Source organism: Arachis hypogaea, chromosome 7, assembly GCF_003086295.3.
Source record: "Arachis hypogaea cultivar Tifrunner chromosome 7, arahy.Tifrunner.gnm2.J5K5, whole genome shotgun sequence".
NCBI lineage: Eukaryota > Viridiplantae > Streptophyta > Magnoliopsida > Fabales > Fabaceae > Arachis > Arachis hypogaea.
The window spans coordinates 29,806,896-29,822,146 of NC_092042.1; the positions used below are offsets into that span (position 1 = coordinate 29,806,896).

The following is a 15,251-nucleotide window of genomic DNA, read 5'->3' on the forward strand; positions in this document are numbered from 1 at the left end:
TTTTGCTTTGTTCAAGCTATACAAATCATCTTTTAAGAATTTTAAGGAAATGTACCTGAAGGTAAGTAGTTGTGAAGATGACTTTCCCTTTTATATTGACGAGCATTTGGGGGAGAGATTCCCTCTCTGGTGGTGTTCTGAGCCTCAAAACATTTTGGGTCCTGAGTCTATAAGTCCGAAGGATGAGTGCATTATTGAGTTTTTGACCGAGTTTATTGATCGGCGAGATTTGATTTCTGTTTATGATCTGCTGCAATGGGAGGAAAATAAGGCTGCTGTTGTGGAATATTTGGGTAAGATTTTGGACTGTGGATGTTATATTATGTCTGATGTTTTTGATTATGAGAAGGATGATGTTCCGATGGAAGATATTCATAGGTTTTGTGAGAACCAGGAAAGGTTGCATGGTTTTGTTGAGCAGAGTGAGGGGTTATCGCTTTGGGGAAAAGATCACCCTTTCATGAGTACGGTGGATGAGGTATGCCAGACTCCTTCTGATGTTAGTTTGGCGGAAGAGGTAGGGGATGTGGCGATTGATCAGTATATGCAGGTAAGTTTTGTTTTTGAAGTGCAAGTGTTTTTCGGGTGTTTTGTTTTAGGGTACTAATCTGTTATTCTTTTAGGTTGTGGGTTTGCGGCTTGCGAGCTTGGGGCGCAGTCGTGAGAAGATTCATCGCAAGGTGGTTGAAAAGAAAGAGGATCCGAGTTTGAAGGAGGAATTGGCTGTAAAAGCTGCTAAGGTTACTGAACTTGAGATGAAGTTGGTTGAGGTTGAGAAACAGTTGAAGGAGGTGAAGGAGAGCTATGCTAAGGATGTTGAAGATTTAAAGAAGAAGGAAGCTGACTTATCTTCTTTGAGTGCCCGTATGATTGAGGTTACTGCACAGATGAAGGAATTGGAGAAGAATAAGCAAGGAGAGATTCTGGATTCCTTCCTCGAAGGTTTTGAGAGGGCTGTTCTGCAGGCAAAGTTTCTGGCTCCTGATGTGGATTTATCGTCTATGGATCCGGGCAAGATAGTACAAGATGGTGTTATGGTTGAGGATGATGGTGCTGCAGAGCAGGGAGATGAGAATGTGTAATTATGAATGTTTGTCTGTAGGGTTGTTTTGCTCCTGAGTTGAGCTTTTGATATTTTGTGGACATTTGTAGTTTGTTTTTGTTATTGTAGCCTATATGTTGCTACTTTTGTAGAGAAAAACTTTTATGATAACATAATGTTGTTGCTGGATGGAAAGTTGTGATGCTGATGGTAATAACTGTGATGGTCATTTAGCAATGATTGTTTGGTAGGTTAGTCTGACTGATATCAAGTTTTCGTTTTGGCCGATTAAATGATCTGAAACCGAGTTAGATCGGATTTGTCTGAGTATATGGTCGGAATCCGAGTTAGATCGGATTGTTAGCTGATGAGGTGATCTGATTCCGAGTTACATCGGATTTTGTCTGAGTAAATGATCTGAAACCGAGTTAGATCGGATTTTGGCTGATTAAATGATCTGAAACCGAGTTAGATCGGATTTGTCTGAGTATATGGTCGGAATCCGAGTTAGATCGGATTGTTATCTGATGAGGTGATCTGATTCCGAGTTACATCGGATTTTGTCTGATTAAATGATCTGAAACCGAGTTAGATCGGATTTGTCTGAGTATATGGTCAGAATCCGAGTTAGATCGGATTGTTATCTGATGAGGTGATCTGATTCCGAGTTACATCGGATTTTGTCTGATTAAATGATCTGAAACCGAGTTAGATCGGATTTTATCTGAAAACGTGGTAGGAGTCCGAGGGGGGTCGGACGTAAATCTTTTATTGATGATTTTATCTGGATGTGGTAAAAATCGGTTTCTAACTTTTGTGAAATTAAAAAGTATAGGATGCAAGTAAAGTTGACTGAATAAAGTAATTTATTAATATAAGACCTTTGAATTTAAAGGCCCAGGTAGGCTAGCCTCGTTAAAACCTCTCCAAGCAAAACCCGTGTGGGAAAAATCTTGGTAGTAGGAAAAGGAGTACTTGCCTGTCCCTGGTATTAGCTGTAGTATAACTTTAAGGAAGATACATTCCACGTGTTAGGGAGATCTTTACCCTCTAATGTTTGTAGGCGATACGCTCCATTGCCGATGACTTCTGTGATTCTGTAAGGGCCCTCCCAATTAGCTGCCAGTTTGCCATGCGCTGTTGGTTTCCTTGCTTGTTCTGTCTTCCTGAGCACAAGGTCGTGAACTTGGAAAGATCGTGGTTGTAGTTTTTGGTTATATCTACGGGCAATGCGTTGTTGCATTGCTAAATGTTTTATTGCTGCGGATGATCGGATTTCTTCAATGAGATCAAGTTCTGTTTGCCGAGCTGAGTCTTGGGTAGTTAGGTCGGCCAAGTCCGTGCGTAGTGAGAATTGGGAGATCTCCACAGGGATCATTGCGTCTGAGCCGTAGACCAAGCGGAAAGGTGTCTCCTTTGTAGTTGAATGAGTTGTTGTATTGTACTCCAGATGATTTCTGGGATAAGGTCTGCCCATAGACCTTTTGCATCATCCAGTTTCTTCCTTAAAGCATGTAATATTACTTTATTTGCAGCTTCGGCTAACCCGTTTGTTTGTGGGTGCTCTACTGATGAGAAGTGCTGTTTGATCTTTAAGTTCTGCAAAAAGGATGTGAATTTTTGATCGGCAAACTGGCGACCATTATCAGTGATAATGTGTCGAGGAATGCCGAATCGACAGATAATATATTTCCAAACAAAGGAAAGCATTTGCTGTGATGTAATTTTGGCTAGGGGTTGTGCTTCTATCCATTTGGAAAAATAATCAATTGCTACTACAAGGAATTTTACCTGTCTTGCGGCTGTGGGGAAAGGTCCGAGGATATCGATCCCCCATCGGTTGAATGGCCAGCTAACCTCGGAACAGTGTAAGAGTTCGGCCGGGAGATGTGTTATCGGGCTGTGTTTTTGGCAATGGTCACAGCTTTTTACTTTTGTGTGACAATCTTTCTTGATAGTTGGCCAGTATAATCCAGCTCTGAGGATTTTTGAATACAGACTTCGGGCTCCGAGGTGTGTTCCACAGATCCCTTCATGTGCCTCAGCAAGCGCAAGCTCTGCTTCTGTTCTGCAAAGACATTTAAGTAGTGGACGAGAGAAACCTCATTTGTATAGGCAGTTATTTTAAATTGTGAAAAAGGAGGCCTGTCGACGGAATTGTCGGGTATTTCTGACATCGCCTGGCAAGATTCCTGTTTGGAGATACTGTATATATGGAGATCTCCAGTCTGCTTCCTGCGTCACACTTAAGACATGGCTTAGTTCAATGCTCGGCTTAAGTAGTGTTGATTGATAAAGTGAGGATCTGTTTGGTTGAGTGCTGGCGAGTTTAGACAGAATGTCGGCTCGGCCATTACTCTCCCTTGGGATGTGGTGTAGTTCGTATTTGGAGAAATTAGATAATAGATGGTGTACAACATCCAGATATTTTGAGAGCAAAGGGTCTTTTACCTGGTATAGATTATTTACCTGTTGGACGACAAGTAAAGAGTCGCAATATACCTTAAGTTTGGTGATGTTAAGGTCAGCTGCGAGTCTAAGGCCGGCAATTAATGCTTCGTACTCGCTTTGATTGTTGCTTGCTTTAAATGAGAAATTGAGGGAATGTTCGATGACGTTGCCGTGGCCATCATCAAGTATAATACCTGCCTCACACCCGTGTGGGTTGGATGATCCGTCGACGTATAAAGACCATTCGATGTAATCTTCAGTTGTATTGGGTGTTGAGAATTCGGCGATAAAGTCGGCCAAAAATTGTGATTTGATGGATGTTCGGCCCTCGTATTTGATATCGAATTCTGAGAGCTCTACCGACCATTTTACTAGTCGGCCAGCTAGCTCAGGCTTCTGCAGCACTTGTCGCAAAGGTTGATCTGTTCTGACATGAATCTCATGGCTCTGAAAGTATGGCCGGAGTCTTCTGGCTGAGAAGACAAGGGATAGTGCCAGTTTCTCGATGCTTGGGTATCGAAGCTCGGTGTTTTGTAAGGTCTTGCTTGTGAAGTAGATTGGGAACTGTTTCTTTTCCCTTTCTGCAACAAGAGCGGAGCTTATAGCCCAGTAGTGACAGACAAATATAAGAATAATGGCTCCCCTTGTAGGGGTGTGTGTAAAATTGGTGGTTTTGAAAGAGTATCTTTTAAAGTTGTAAATGCTTGTTCACAGTCATCAGTCCATTGGAAAGCTTTTTTTGTTTTTAAAGTTTGGAAAAAACATGAGGATTTAGATGCTAGGCAAGGTAAGAATCTAGAGAGTGCAGCAAGTCTCCCTGTCAATCGTTGGACTTCTTTGAGGGTCCGTGGGCTTGTCATGTCCAAAATAGCTCGGCATTTTTCCGGGTTTGCCTCGATACCTCGGCTAGTGAGCATGAAGTCGAGGAATTTACCGCTCTGAACCCCGAATGCACACTTTTCAGGATTTAGCCGCATGTTATATTTTCTTAGCTGTCCGAAGATTTCTGTGAGGTCCTCAAGGTGATTATTGCCGATCTTTGTTTTGGCGACCATGTCGTCAATGTAGACCTCAATGTTTTTGCCGATTTGTTTTGCAAAAATTTTGTCCATTAGACGTTGATATGTTGCACCTGCATTCTTAAGGCCGAATGGCATGACTTTATAACAATAATTTCCATATTCGGTAATAAAGGCAGTCTTGTTTTGATCGGATGGATGCATTTGGATCTGGTTATAACCAGAATATGCATCCATAAAACTGAGTTTCTCAAAACCAGAGGCATTATCAACTAAACAGTCAATAGAGGGTAAAGGATATGAATCTTTGGGGCATGCTTTGTTGAGATCGGTGAAATCAACACACATGCGCCATTTACCGTTATGTTTTTTAACCATGACGATGTTTGCCAGCCATGTTGTGAATCTGATTTCTCGGATGAAGCCTGCGCTGATGAGCTTCTTGGTTTCGTCTAGGGAAGCTTGCTTTCGATCGTGCCCGGGATTTCTCTTTTTCTGTGCAACGGGTCGAATAGATGGATCTAATGCTAGCTTGTGTGATATGATGGATGGATCGATGCCTGGCATATCAGCTGGGGTCCATGCAAATAGGTCGGCATTCTGTTGTAAGAATGTTCGGAAAGAAGATTTTTCTTCTGAAGATAACGTGGATCCGACGTATGTGAACTTATCCATGCTTTCTGTGAAATAGATTTTATGTAGGTCTTCTGTTGGAGTCGGCCTTTCCAGTGTTCCTGCACGAGGGTCAAGGTCGGCAAGCATGTGTTGGTTGTTCGTGTTGCCGATGTTGTGGACCTGGGCTTTAGTGTTTCGGTGAGGTATTTTGAGGCTATTGTTGTAGCACTCTCTGGCTTCTTGGGCATCACTATGAATGGTTGCAATTGTGTTGTCCTGCAAGGGGAACTTAACGCAAAGATGAATTGTAGATACTATAGCGCCGAACCTATTTAAAAAAGGTCGGCCAAGTATAATATTATAGGGACTGAAGCAATCGACAACTAAGTATTGAATGTCTGAGGTTCTCGATGAAGGGAACTTACCGAGTGTGGTTTGCAACCACACAGAGCCCATAACCGGGACTCGCTCACCTGAGAATCCTACCAAGTCACCGGTGGAAGGTCGGATGATGTTATCGCTCAGTTTCATTTTCTGGAAAGTCGAGTAAAAGAGTACGTCGGCGCTGCTGCCTGGGTCGAGCAACACCTTTTTAATGAGGAGATCTCTGAGCTGTAGGGAAATTACGACTGGATCATCCAGATTTGTTATGCTGTTGTTATGATCAGCCGTCTGGAATGTTATCTGTGGAGATGTAGGTGGTGACTGATGTTGGTTTTGATCGGCATTGATAGAAAGGATAGCTCGGTAGGATCTTTTCCTTGCCGAACTTGTCGCTCCTCCACCTGCGAAACCTCCGGAAATACAGTTAATCGTACGTGTTGGTAGTTCGGGATGGTTACTGTTCGGGCGGTCTCTGTCTCGGTTATGTTGTGTAGCCGAGCTCTGGTCTCCCGGAGCGGGTGCGCGTCGATGCATTTGGCCGCTGATGAATTTGTCCAGATGACCTTGCCGAGCTAATCGCTCCAGCAGGTCTTTAGCGATGATGCAATCGTCGGTATTGTGTCTGTGCTTCTGGTGGAAAGAGCAGTATTTTGATCGGTCAGTGCCTTTCGAATCTGGGTAATTACCAGCTTTTCGTGGTGGCTTGATTAACTTTGAATTCAAGATCTCCTTGATGATGTCATCGCGTTTGGTGTTGAATTTGGTGTAGGTCTCATATCGTGGGATTGGTTTGAAATTCTTCTTGCTGTCCCGTGGCTTGTCGTCGTCTTTATAGTAAGGCCTTTCTGTTTTCCGGGCTTGTCGGAGTTCTTCGACGTCAATCTGTCCTTTGGCTTTCTCACGGAATTCGGCCATTGTTTTTGGTTTGGCCACAGCGATAGTTTCTTGGAACTTTCCTGGTCTTAGTCCACTTTTTATGGCGTGTAGTTCTACCTCGGGGTGGAGGTCGGGTATGCTCATGGCTATCTTGGTGAAGCGCGTCATGTAGTCCTTGAGGCTTTCGTGTTGGCCCTGCTTGACCGTGTTCAGGTAATCGGAGTCGTGAAGGTAGATGGCGGATCCAGCAAAGTGCTCCTCAAAAGGTTTTGATATGTCTCGGAATCGGGAAATGGAACCTGCAGGCAGAGAACAAAACCAATCAAGTGCAGGACCGTCTAAATAAGATGGGAAACAACGACACAAAACTTTATCAGATGCACCGTTTACTATCATTATGGAGGTGAATTTTTTGATGTATTTCTTCGGATCACCCGACCCATCGTATGGAGTTTGGGTGGTCGGCAGAGTAAACCTTCGGGGCAGCACGAAGTTCATCACTTCCGCCGTGAATGGTCCAGGGGAGCTTTCCTGATCGTCATTTTCGATGTTTTTCTGAGTATTTTCATTATGTTCAGGCCGCTCTTCTTCTTGTCGAGCAGTGTCTGAGACATGTGTTGGCCCTGACTGCTGCTCGGCTTCTTCTGTCCGTTCTTGTCGGTCATCGTTTTCAATCCGAGTGTTATTTAAATTGGCGATTTGATTTGCCATTCTTTGGTTCTCCTCAGCCACGACTTGCCGCAACTCGGTCACCATCCGGAGCAATTCGGACGGCGAGGGTGGAGGTTGTTCAGCCATGACTTCTAGACGAGAACCTTGAGGCCGATAATATATAGGAAAAGAGGTTTATATTCTCGGCCCCACGGTGGGCGCCAGTTGTTCTTGTATGGATACCTGGAGGGAGAGCTCAGTCTCTGGGAGTCAGCGCCGAGCCATTGCTTTCGGTGCCGACCTTCAGGTCTTGTGATAGTCCGAGCTTTTCTCCAAGAGTATGTTCAATCGCATAGAGCTTTGAGCAAGAAACAGGGGGGAGTGTACCTGCAAAGGCACTCCGAAGCTTAAGTTAGTATTGAGAATTCAATATCCCCTTTAAAATAGAAGATCATACCTTTTATAGGTGACAGCGTATAGATCGGTTACGTTCCTGTATTTATTGTCTGTAATAAAGAGTAGTAATAAGAGTAAATGTCAGGTTGGACGTTTCTCATTTGTGGAGTAGTCCGTTGAGCTGATCTGTAACGTTAGATTTCAATAAATGATATTGATTATCAAATAGTGTCTGTAGTGCCGAGTTATAACTGTAGTGCCGAACTGTAACGCTGATGTTGTGGTAAATGCCGAGTTATGAATAGTAAAGCCGATTTATGATATTGAATTTATTATGGCTGGACCAGTTACAATCTTCGTTAACTATAAAATTAAAATCTATTAAAAAGGTTTGATAGACACAGTAAGATACATAAACCTTTCATCAGCAGAGGTTCATCCAGATAAATAAATTCTTATTCCAAATTCAATAGTTTATTGAAAAAGAAAAAATTCTATCATCAAATAAACTTATCCTTGGTTTTTAACAAAAAATAAAAAAGAATCTCTCTTCATGAAGACAGAGTTCAGAAAAAGAATCAAAATTATTCAAAGCTACTATGAATTACATATTAGAAAACCAACTTCAATCGGATGCCTACAATTTCTAGGATATTCGAAGAGCATTTGAAGTGTTTTCATATGGATTGTATATAGATCTTATTATGTGTCTCACTTTCATTGTGTTTTTCTTCCACATGCTTCTGTTCCAATTGTTGCTAGAACCAAAAAATTAGCCACGTTTTAACTAACAAAGCTAAAAGAAGTATGCATCTATGTACAACAAAGGTATGTTTCTTTAATCTCCAAAGAAAAATTAATCAATTAGGAAGTTAAATAAATAAAGAGTTATCTTTATCTAACCAAAGTAATTAAGTACCTAAAATTAGCTAATTACCATACAATCAAATTAAATATCAGTAAAATCCGTTAAACTTTAAAACCCAATGATAGAACAGCACAGGCAATACTAATTAATTAAGTTGGTGTGACAATTTTGCCTAATTAATTTCACATGGGTTCATCACTTCATTTCATAGAACCAAGTTGGTGTGAAAACAAACAAATAAAACTTCTTTTTCAAATTAAGACTATCAAACTTGAAAGTTTACCTAAACTTGTGGAACCTAGAAAACTTAAAATTATAAAATAAAAAATATATATTGTCACTTATGTTATATCACTATGGACATAATGACAAATTACTTTTTTTTATGTCTTTGCATGAATTTATAAAAAAATAAGTGATATTAATCAACATGGCGACAAAATGCTTGAGAAAAAAGCAAGATGTTGATGCAAGAATCTTGATAATCTTGTGCTTTGACCACAATGTATAAGACAACTTGTGTTTTGACCACAATGTATAAGACAACAAAAAAAAATGTAGGATGTGATCTTTCAAATATAAAAAGGTACTTGATCAGCAGAGAAAATGGCCCAAGCTAAGGGCTTGTTGAAGAGAACACTCTCCCTAACCAAACTCACAACACAACGAAGTCCTTGAATCAAAGAGTATCCAGCAGCCAAACCATTAGCTACTACCAAGGATCTGTAAAGTTTTTTAATCCATCAAAAACTAATGAATTAGGACAACAAAATATGCAACGCTTTTATTGCTAAAAATTAACATAGAACATAGATTAATAGATACTTACACCAAAGCTTTAACATCAATGAATTTAGCTTCCTTTTTAAAGGAGAAAAACACCTTCACTTGTGAATCAGTTCCAATAAGAACAGCTGCAACAAGTCCAAGACCAAGAATCATAAACCTTAACACCAACTCAGCTATCTTGATCCTCTTATCCAACAATTTCAGGTTTGTGCTATGGTACACTGGAACTATTCCAGGACTAACACCTATACCCAAATAACTCATTTTCTCTAGACACTAACAATGCAAAAGAAAACAATGGAGATCCATCACATTCTAAAACCATCTCAAATTGACTTAAAAATTGGGGGCATACTATTTGCAATAAATCCTCAGTGAGATCCATTTTGACCCCTTGATCTACTTTTGCTACGTCAGATTCATCACATTCTCCTTCGGCCTCTACCTCACAGCTAGAATTAAATCCATCCTCTTGAACCAAAATATTCCATCAGCAAGCTAATAATCATACCAAAATACAACTTGAGCTTATAATTTCCAACAATGTTAACTTTAAAACAAAAAAAAAACAAAAATCTCACTTGAAATGATAGAGAAATTTGGTGCGCTTGCGGTGAGAGGAATCGGAGCTGCTGCTACCTTCTCCGGTGTGGCACCGGCGAGTGAAAGGTACGGGTTTCACGGCATCATCACTCGATATGAGGCAGTGGTTCTTGGAATTGTCATTTTGGGACAATACGACTTTGCGGGTGATACCTGAAACAAAATCAAAAAACCCTTAAGAGGAAGTCGGCCACGGAGAGAGAGAACACATCAGCTAGAGGTCACACTCACCGCATCAGAGGAAGAACTCCCTTCCCATCGAGCCCTCCTCCACCCCGTGATAGTCCATCTCACCTCTTTGACTCCTCATCGCCCTCTTCCTGTGATTGTTCCGCCACTGCTGCATTTGGGAGGGAGAGTCACTACCTTAGAAGGAGAAATCTCGAGCCGTCCTCCGCCCCATTATAGTCCATCTTGCCTGTTGTGTCTCTGTGGGTTGAGAATTTTGGAGAGGTCTGCTGCCTCCACCACGTCCTCCTCTTCTGTGCTTTCAGACAACGAATTCCAGCTGCTAGGGTTAGTGTTTTAGGTGGGGGTCTTAGGGATTGGTGATTTTGGAACAATGAAGGAAGAAATTGGCGAAGATTGAAGAGAGTGAGACACTGACATGATGAAGGAAGGAGGACAAAGAGAGAGAGAGAGAGCGAGAAACTGAGATGCAAGAGAGAAGGAGCAGCGCAGAGACAAACAACTTTACCTTTAGGTTACTCCTTTTCATTTTTTTATTCCAAATTAACAAGAGAGCAACACGTGGCTTAATGAGCCACGGCTATTTTACAAGTAATAATAGATTTGTATTAATTTGTCTAATTTGGTTTAAATTTTAATAGATTTTATTGAAGTTAGGAATATGATGTTGGCCTTAAACAAGGTTGTGCTCAGGATTTGAAAAAGAAAAAGCCTCCATTAAAGAGATTGACAAGGTCCTTGATTTGATGAATCTGATGATGCTCATGCTTTTGAGGATAAATCTGATCTGGTGAGGGGGTCAAGTGACATGGTTTTGCATGTCATTCAACTAGAGCTACTGATTAGGATTTACATGTCATTTAACTAGAGCTACTGATTAGGATTTATAGGGTATTAGATATGGGTAGTGCAAATAGTGTCCACCCTTCTTTGGTGTGGAATGTGAAGTTTTTTGGTTATCTCAAATTTAATTATGTAACCCTTTATCTTTGTAGTTCATCTCTATATAGATCAATAAAATGCGGTAGCTCTTTAGTATTATATGTTAGATTTTGTTTTGACAAACAATTTATATTTGAAAAGTTATATATATAGCGTTGCAAATCTTATTCAAGAGAAAGTTGAGAATTCAGTTACAAATGATAATTGATGAGAATTTATATGACGTGCTGAATGTTTTCCCATAAGAAATATAAGAATTAATTATACAAATTGAGAAGGATGTTTAAATAATGTTATTTTGAGATCTTTTGAAGGATTTTTAAAGAATACATAGAATACATAAAGTAATAACTACTTGTCTAAATTCTAAATAGATAGCTAGGTTATTTAGGCTAGATTGATAAAAAGAAATCAATTTGAGAAAAGGTCATCATGTTTTTCGATTAGATAAAAAAATCTAGCATTATAATTACCTTTTATATGCTGAGTTAGAGTAGGTTATTGGCTTAATAGTTTAGTTGAAGGTATCCAATGATATTGTGATTTCAAAACACTATTTTTCAAGTTTTGTGTTTTTAGTTTTTTTTTTCATATGAAACTAAAGTTAGGTGTAATCTTTTCTTTGAGTATGTTTTTTCTATTCACTTCTTATTCTTTTATTTCTATTCTTTAGCTAGCAATAATATAAGTGAGTTATATACACTTGTTTTAGAGAATAAAATATTTGCAATGAAGAGAAAAAAAGACGAGACATTTGCCACAAGAAAATGTTAGTTGATTCTCTTGGTGATTATTATTTATTTGATAATGATATATTATTTATCTTTACAAAAGTTGTCACATTCTTTTGATTCTTACTCTTTTACATGAGTTGAAGCATCTCATATTCTTTTGATTCTTATTCATTTTTTTCATATATATACACATGTTTACTTAAGTATTTATTTATTTTTGCAGTAGATTTTTTTTTAAGTTTTAGTAATAAATTTATTTGTTTTTTTTATATAGATCAAGAGACCTTTTTATTCGAGAATGTACTAACTTCTCATGGGTCAATATCAAACTATGAAGGTATATATATAGACAAATATAAACTCTAAATTCCAAATAATGGTTGAGTTTTTCTTGCTACTTTTTTATTTTTAATTTTAGATTTATTAAATACATTGGTTCACTTAAATGAAGGTATTATTTATAATTTTTTTAATAACGTATTCACAACCTCTGTTAATACCAAGGAATCAAGGATCATGTGATGTTTGCACCAAGTAAAAATAAAGGTGTGTGATTATTTTTAATAAATAAGTTCAATATTTTTCTCTCTTTTTTTCCTATATTGATTAGCACAATTTTTATTTTTTTCGTGACATATGATACTAATTATTTTATAAATAGAATACTTGGACCACAGTGATTGTAATTACAGTTACATATGGTGTGGTGCGGCCTTTTGGTATTCTGAACATGTTTTAAGAGAATTTAAAATTAATTGTCCAGTATTTTCAATATGTTGTCTTAAAAGCAAAGTGGAATTGCCATTGTTGAAAGAGCCACCTAAATTGTTGGTATCACTTTTCAATGAAAATGATCCAAAGAGTAAATACTTTTAAAAGAACATTTGGGTATATAATATTTTGTTTTGTTTTACTTCTATTGGTGGATGGGTTGACACATCTCTTAGTAATGGAATACATCCATTTCAGTTTGTTCTTTGTGGTCAAAATTATCATAGAATTAGTGGTTTACTTCCAATGGCTGGTCAACCACCGAAAATTGCTCAGTTGTATATCTTTGATACTGAGAATGAGTTGAAAAATAGAGAGAGATTTTTTCGGTATGATTTGATTATGTTTTAACTAACTCCCAACTATTATTTTTTTCAAATTTGTTTTTCATCCCTTTTTTGTGAATAGGTAACTAATTTATTTTTGTATAAAATTTAACCAGTGGTGTAGGTTCTTTGGATTCAACATTAATTGAAGATTTATTGAAAATGATCGATAAAAATAATATTGTTGCCAAATCCTTTTGGATGGCTAAACAGTTCTATCAGCAACATCCTGATGAATCTTTTTTCATTCGGTTGTTTAGACATTGAGCTACAGACCCTCGAGTGTATAGTAAACCCACAGTTGCTGAAATTACTGGTCTTATTGTTGGTGGCTTCGATGGCTTAGATATTGGACACGATATCATTGTTCATTCTAAGAATGGATAGTTATAACATATTCATGAGACACATACTTGCTATTGGCCATTGTAATATCCTTTGTTGTTCTCATATGGTAAAGATGGATAGCAAGAAGATATACCGTACCATCACGTTAGAAGTTGAGAAAACATACCCACAAGACAAAGAGTTTCTCTTCGAAAATTTGTTTGCTTCCGAATTCAAGAATGAAAAGTTGAGTTTGGGACAATATTTAAATCTAAAAGACTATTTTAACAATTTATTGCTGATTCTTTTAGCATGGTAGAATCACAATGACTTTTGTATATTAGATTGACCAGAAGAATATAAGATCTCATATATTGCAAGGAGTTGAGGAGGCCATGAAATGAGGAGATATTGATGCATCGTCCATTGGAACTAGGATTGTGTTGCCATCTTTTTTTACTGGGGGAAGAAGATATATGTTGAATAATTGTCAGGATGCTATGTCTGTTTGCAAACAATATGGATACCTGGTCTATTTATTACTATAACATGCAATTCAAGTTAGTTGGAGTTTCAAAGATACACTGAACAACTCATATTCTTATATCTGATCGACCCGATCTTGCATGCAAATTGTTTGAATTGAAAATATAATCTTTGAAAACTGATTTGAAGGATGGCGTCTTCTTTGGACTTGTGAATGCAGGTAATTTTATGGAGTTTTTTGTTGCTTATCTAATAATAAATTATATTTAAAATTAGATTTTTCTTTTATTCAAAAATGTATACAATTGAATTTCAGAAAAGTGGTTTGCCACATGCACATATATTGGTTTGGCTTCAAAATGTAGGTAGGATACAAACAATTGAAATCATGGATGAGATATATCAGCTGAGTTACCAAACCCAACGAGATTTCTAATGCTGTATAGCGTTACCAAATATATGATTCATGGTCCTTGTGGTAATTTAAAACCTTCTTCTCCTTGCATGAGAAATGGTGGTTGTTCTAAATTTTATCCCAAAATATTTGTTGACTCGGCAAATTTTGATAAGGATGGTTATTGAATATATAGAAGGCGTAATATGGGAATTACATACACAATAAATGGTGTGGATGTGGATAATCAGTTTGTTGCTCCTTATAATCCAATGCTTCTAATGAAATATTGAGCTCACATCAATTTGGAGTTTTGTAACAAGTCAAATATAATCAAATATTTGTTCAAATATATAAACAAATGCCCATATCGTGTTATTGCAACAATTAGAAATGTACAAACTCAGGAACATGGTGTTCAAAATGTTGATGAGATTAAGCAATCCTACGATTGTCGATTCTAGCACCTTGTGAATCTGTTTGGAAATTATTTGTATTTGATATTCATCACAAATGGTCATCTGTTCAATGGTTGATATTTCATTTTCTCGAAAGACAGAATCTGATATTTACTGATGATGATAAGATATAAAAAATTATTGAGAAGAACAAGTATAAGGATACAATATTTACTGCTTGGATGCGAGCCAATGTTAAGTTCCGGTATGGTATCATTTGTTCTATTCTAAATATCCAAATCAATTTGTTTACTTGCGTGATACTCAGAAATGAGTTCCAAAACAGAGAGGATTCTCAATTGGAAGGCTAACTTTTATCCATTTTGGTTTAAATGAGATATTTTATTTACGTCTATTGCTCAATATTTAGAGGGGTTGTAAAAGTTTTGAAAGCATTCATATTTTTGGTGGTGTTCTATATAATTCTTTCAAGGCTACTTACAATGCTCTTGGTTTATTGAGTGATGATTGGGAGTTCAATAATGTTATTAAGAAAACTGCAGAATTGTCTTCTGGTTTTCAATTCCCTAAGTTGTTTATTACATTGTTTGCATCTAATTCAATGAATAAACCTGAATTGGTTTGGGAAGACACTTGGAGACTATTAGGTGATGACATTTTATATTATCGAAGATGCGAGTTGTAATTGCTAGGTATTTTTCAAACTCCTGTTTGATTATTTATTATTGATTAAATTTATGTGAAGATGTTTATATCATGACATGTTTAGTTTTTATTTGTAATTTATGTATTTTTTTCACTTATTTCTTAGAGCTCATGATCATAGGAGAACTTGAAATTATTTATTTGATTGAAACTGAAAAATTATTGCAAATGAACGGCAAAAGCTTGAAAGATTTTTTCCAAATGCTTTTTCCTAATTAAGAGTTGGTTTCTCAATTTTCAAATTTTATGATTATGAATGAGTTG

The 15,251-nt window shown here is 37.6% G+C and overlaps 2 protein-coding genes across 2 annotated transcripts; both read right to left on the reverse strand.

Annotated features, from left to right (window-relative positions):
* Positions 1-2,970: 2,970 nt before the first annotated feature.
* Positions 2,971-7,185, reverse strand: LOC140174334 (uncharacterized). The gene is made up of 4 exons (XM_072198775.1): positions 4,872-7,185; positions 4,395-4,784; positions 3,545-4,074; positions 2,971-3,234 (listed from the first exon to the last, which is right to left on the reverse strand). Exons 1-4 carry the CDS (start codon positions 7,183-7,185, stop codon positions 2,971-2,973), a joined length of 3,498 nt encoding a protein of 1,165 aa, XP_072054876.1.
* A 109-nt stretch (positions 7,186-7,294) lies between these two features.
* LOC112701341 (CASP-like protein 2B1) lies at positions 7,295-9,355 on the reverse strand. The gene is made up of 4 exons (XM_025752111.2): positions 9,132-9,355; positions 8,893-9,025; positions 7,528-7,531; positions 7,295-7,425 (listed from the first exon to the last, which is right to left on the reverse strand). Exons 1-4 carry the CDS (start codon positions 9,353-9,355, stop codon positions 7,295-7,297), a joined length of 492 nt encoding a protein of 163 aa, XP_025607896.1.
* Positions 9,356-15,251: the final 5,896 nt, after the last annotated feature.

What these genes read in the sequence shown, in the direction of transcription:
- LOC140174334 (XM_072198775.1), bottom strand. Translation starts at nt 7,185, where the DNA reads ATGGCTGAACAACCTCCACCCTCGCCGTCCGAATTGCTCCGGATGGTG. An exon ending in CATGGTTAAAAAACATAACG is followed by an intron (nt 4,785 to 4,871) that starts GTAAATGGCGCA and finishes TTGACTGTTTAG; the next exon opens with TTGATAATGCCTCTGGTTTT. An exon ending in TTAACATCACCAAACTTAAG is followed by an intron (nt 3,235 to 3,544) that starts GTATATTGCGAC and finishes ATCTCCAAACAG; the next exon opens with GAATCTTGCCAGGCGATGTC.
- LOC112701341 (XM_025752111.2), bottom strand. Translation starts at nt 9,355, where the DNA reads ATGAGTTATTTGGGTATAGGTGTTAGTCCTGGAATAGTTCCAGTGTAC. An exon ending in ATTGATGTTAAAGCTTTGGT is followed by an intron (nt 9,026 to 9,131) that starts GTAAGTATCTAT and finishes AAAACTTTACAG; the next exon opens with ATCCTTGGTAGTAGCTAATG.